The 3813-nt window shown below is 41.3% G+C and overlaps 1 protein-coding gene across 1 annotated transcript in view; it reads left to right on the forward strand.

The window, feature by feature from the left end:
* Positions 1 to 68: 68 nt before the first annotated feature.
* SARC_00371 (hypothetical protein) overlaps positions 69 to 3813 on the forward strand; it is a 10144-nt gene continuing 6399 nt past the window's right edge. Inside the window, exons 1-4 of the mRNA XM_014305974.1 lie at positions 69 to 119; positions 1465 to 1554; positions 1929 to 2112; positions 3172 to 3288. Coding sequence (XP_014161449.1) covers positions 88 to 119; positions 1465 to 1554; positions 1929 to 2112; positions 3172 to 3288 — 423 coding nt within the window. The 5' untranslated portion in view covers positions 69 to 87. The remainder of the gene's footprint in view (positions 120 to 1464; positions 1555 to 1928; positions 2113 to 3171; positions 3289 to 3813) is intronic.

Consider the following 3813-nt stretch of genomic DNA (forward strand, 5'->3'; position numbering starts at 1 on the left):
CATGGCGCAGGTGATGCGGACGTGTGCTTACGAAGAGGATACTGCGATCCTGTGGGCGGGTGGAATGTGTTTGGCAGTCTCTTTCCGATGACCAACTCGACGCCTACGCTTGTAGTAAGGTATGAGCTGCATTGCTTGTATCCTATTGGAAGCATTACGGTGTGGTTCAGTGTGATGGCTAACCTAGCAGTTTCTGTTTATTGGACAAAATCGACACAATTCCTATAGTTAAATATTATGTGCCCCCCACGTATTTTATTTGAAGCATTGTGGTGCGATTCTGATTTTTTGGTCAGCCTGGCAGCTGTTTGCCAGTTGACAAATGTATCACCTCTGCCTTAAGTTAGGTAAGGTGTGCCTGGCATGTATTGTATCTTACGCATCGTGGTGTGATTGAGGTGGTAGTTAGCCAGGCATATCCTACACATAGGTTGCTTGATGTATCGTTTTCAAAGCTCGTGTGTTTGCGAGTGGATTGTTTTTGCAGTCACATTCCAGTGACGCACCCGACATCTACGCCTGTACTTATTCATGGTGTACCTTGCGTACGATCTATTCACAGCATTGCTGTGTGTTTGTGATGACAACTAACGGGACATACCCTATTGATGGTTGTATGGCTGTGAACTGTTCGGTGTAGGCAGATAGTTTTCCTCAATAGTAGTTGCGGCACCTGCGCTTGTAGTGAGTCATGAAATACCTTGCATGGGTTCTAGTTAAAGCAATAGTGGTGTGGTTTCGGCAAATAGAGAGCCAATCAATTTATTTTCCAATCATATGCGACGCTTGGTTGCAAGTGTGATTTGTGCGTGCGGGTCCAACGAGTCACTCGTGTACATCTTGTGAGGGATGTTTCCACTTTCAGAGTAATAAGTATGTATTGGATCATGTGCTAATGGAGTTGGCGCCCTATTCTTCATAATCATACTCATGAGCCCGGTAAGTATAGGGTTCAAAGCCTGCCATCGTAAAAAGTCGAGATATGGGGTGGGCTGACTACGTCTTGATACAAGCTTAAGCTGATTTTCAGAATACTGTAAATTGTACACATTTAATGCAAGTTTATTTATAGTGGGATCTACTGTTGGTTGTTTCGAGAGTCAGTTTGTTCTGGTGTGTAGTCTGTACAAAACTGAATCAAGTACACTTTGACTTCTAGGTAGCGTCAGACGCAATAGCCAGTCTCGCTCATTTGGCATTGATATTTATTTACAGTGTACTACCTTCGTAGAGATATAGCTTAACCTTACCCCCATAAAGCCTCGTATCTCCATAGGTTGCTCAGAAGTATGAGCTAGTTATGGATAATATGTTTGTTCAAAAAAACGTAGTAAGTGGTAAATTCTTCGCACATGGCGATCTCAGCCATCACGTACACATATGCACTGTGTGTATATGGGTGGGTGGGTGGGTGTTTATATTTATCAATAGGTTTTGAATCCATATACTCCTGCGTTCACACAGTGCTGCTCTGGATAGCACGTCTCTGTTCAAGGGATCTGCCATTGGTGCGAGCGCTACTGTTGCTGGCTTAGCAGCGTTATTGATTGCCAGGTACGTTCTAAATTTTAGGCGTTCCTTAGTCTCAGATCTACATTTTACATCAATTTCTGGACGTATACGTCTAATTGAAGGTATATGTGTTCTGTTTCATATTCACGAATGAGGCTCTCATTGTCAAGTCGATAGTACATAGTTAGACCCTACCTGTGTACTAGAGTCATTTACATTTACAGACCTACTGCTTATCTGCTACTTTAGTAATCTAACTGCACCTTTGAGTATCACGGCACACTTTTGAAAACATCCACTTTTCTTTAAACCAGATTTGAATATATGTTTTATACATATATATATAAACAGATATATGTCTGTATCACATAAAAAGAATGCTTCTGTAGTATAACTCCTACCCACTGCCCACACAGTCAGGCTCTGAGCTCACTCTCCACAGACATCAAAGAGACAATGACGAAGAACATACTTTTTTCTCTGTACAACGGTGAGTCTTACGGGTACATTGGATCGTCACGCTTCGTGACGGAGTTGCGCGAAGGACGATTGCCGGTCACAATGCAGAACAGTAGCTTATCGTTTGCGGATGTCGAGGCGGTGTGTAAGCAGTCGATGAAGACGCATACTTATATTATTTTAGGTTTTAAATGTCGAGAGAAAAATAGATTTCGTTATTGACTTTTTTTGTTATAAGTTGACGTATGCTAGTCACACAGTTGTACTGCAGGATAGCAACTTGTCGTTTACAAATGTCCTGGTTGTATGTCACTATTTTTTGTTTCTGATTCTACAATTTTTGGGGTGTTAATGTTTCACGTTCACAAATTAAGGTTCAAATGCCAGAGAGAGGGTTTTAGAATTACTGAGTTAGGTTATACCTATCCTGCGGTTGCGCAGCAGAATAGCAGCTTATTGTTGCCGATAATAAGGCGGTGTGCTGTGTTGACAAATGCTTATATAGGTTTTACGCGATAGATACTTCTAGGTTTGACAGCTCTAGAAAGCTATTTGTTTTGCGAATTAGCCTTTGCTTCGTCGGGGTTGAATGGTTTGGTATATAGACTTGGGTTTTAGGGTTATTAGCATACGCTTACTCAACTTCTGAATGAGAGCGCCTTCGGGTTTCAAGGTTCAAGCAGCATATTTTAAACTTATCACGCGTGTCGGTCGCAAACACATGTGTAAGGCTTAGAATATTATGGCCGCAATGATGTACAGCGTGTGTTGTCATTATATTTGTGATTTATGCAATCGTACTCGCGACGATGTGAAGTTAGTCCTGAGCGTGTGCTCACCCCTCTGATTAGTCTGGTGAAGAATGCTTTGTCTATATCTCTTGTCCCGATATCTAATGCACATATATACCGGGTTATATTTGCACAGGATGACTTCACGCACATTACACCACATGAACTTACTATTTCACCGCTTGCACACACTATTACACCGCAGGTGCACATTACGCACAGTTTTTAAGTTGAGTTAGAGTGACTCTGAACCACTCATGGTAAATACATGTATGAATATATGTTGACTGTCGCATATTTCGCCTTTCCAGATAAGCCGCATACGTAAATCGTTCTAGTAAAGTCAGCTTACCATACGATACAGTTTTTCTCAGACATACTTTATTTGTTTTTTTCCTACATTTTTTAGGTGATTGAAGTAGGACATCTGGGTAGTCGTGGTCGTGATCCAAACGCCCCCACGCCGTTGTATGTGCATCGCGATCCCACGCCCCAAAGCGAGCAGACAACCGATGCTATGATTGAGGTATGTGTTTAGCCAGTTCTGTGAATTCATCCTTTGATATGGATATACGTGTACACATATGTGTGTATAAACTTATGTTGTATATACGCATGTAAGAAATACGTAGCCTCTTAAAACCTATCACTTTGATGCTACGATTGGGGTGTGTATGTAAGCCGTTCTGTGCAAGACCATTTATTAAATTATTTTTATATATACATATGTGTGTGTGTGTGTGTGTGTGTGTGTGTGTGTGTTTGTGTGTGTGTGTGTGTGTGTGTGTTTGTCCAGCCTCAACACGTTACACGCATGTATTTATATATGAATACCTGTGCGGATTGGGGTGGCCTCGATGTGCTTAGCGAACGACAATATCGTCGGGATGTGTACACAGATACACACATACACACACAAACACACACACACACACACACACACGTATATATATATATATATGTGTGTGTGTGGTGTGTGTGTGTGTGTATAAGTATGTATGTATGTACGTATGTATTTATATACTATTTATTAATGTTATTTATATATGTA

The sequence above is a fragment of the Sphaeroforma arctica genome (assembly GCF_001186125.1).
Source record: "Sphaeroforma arctica JP610 unplaced genomic scaffold supercont1.10, whole genome shotgun sequence".
Classification (NCBI taxonomy): Eukaryota; class Ichthyosporea; order Ichthyophonida; genus Sphaeroforma; species Sphaeroforma arctica.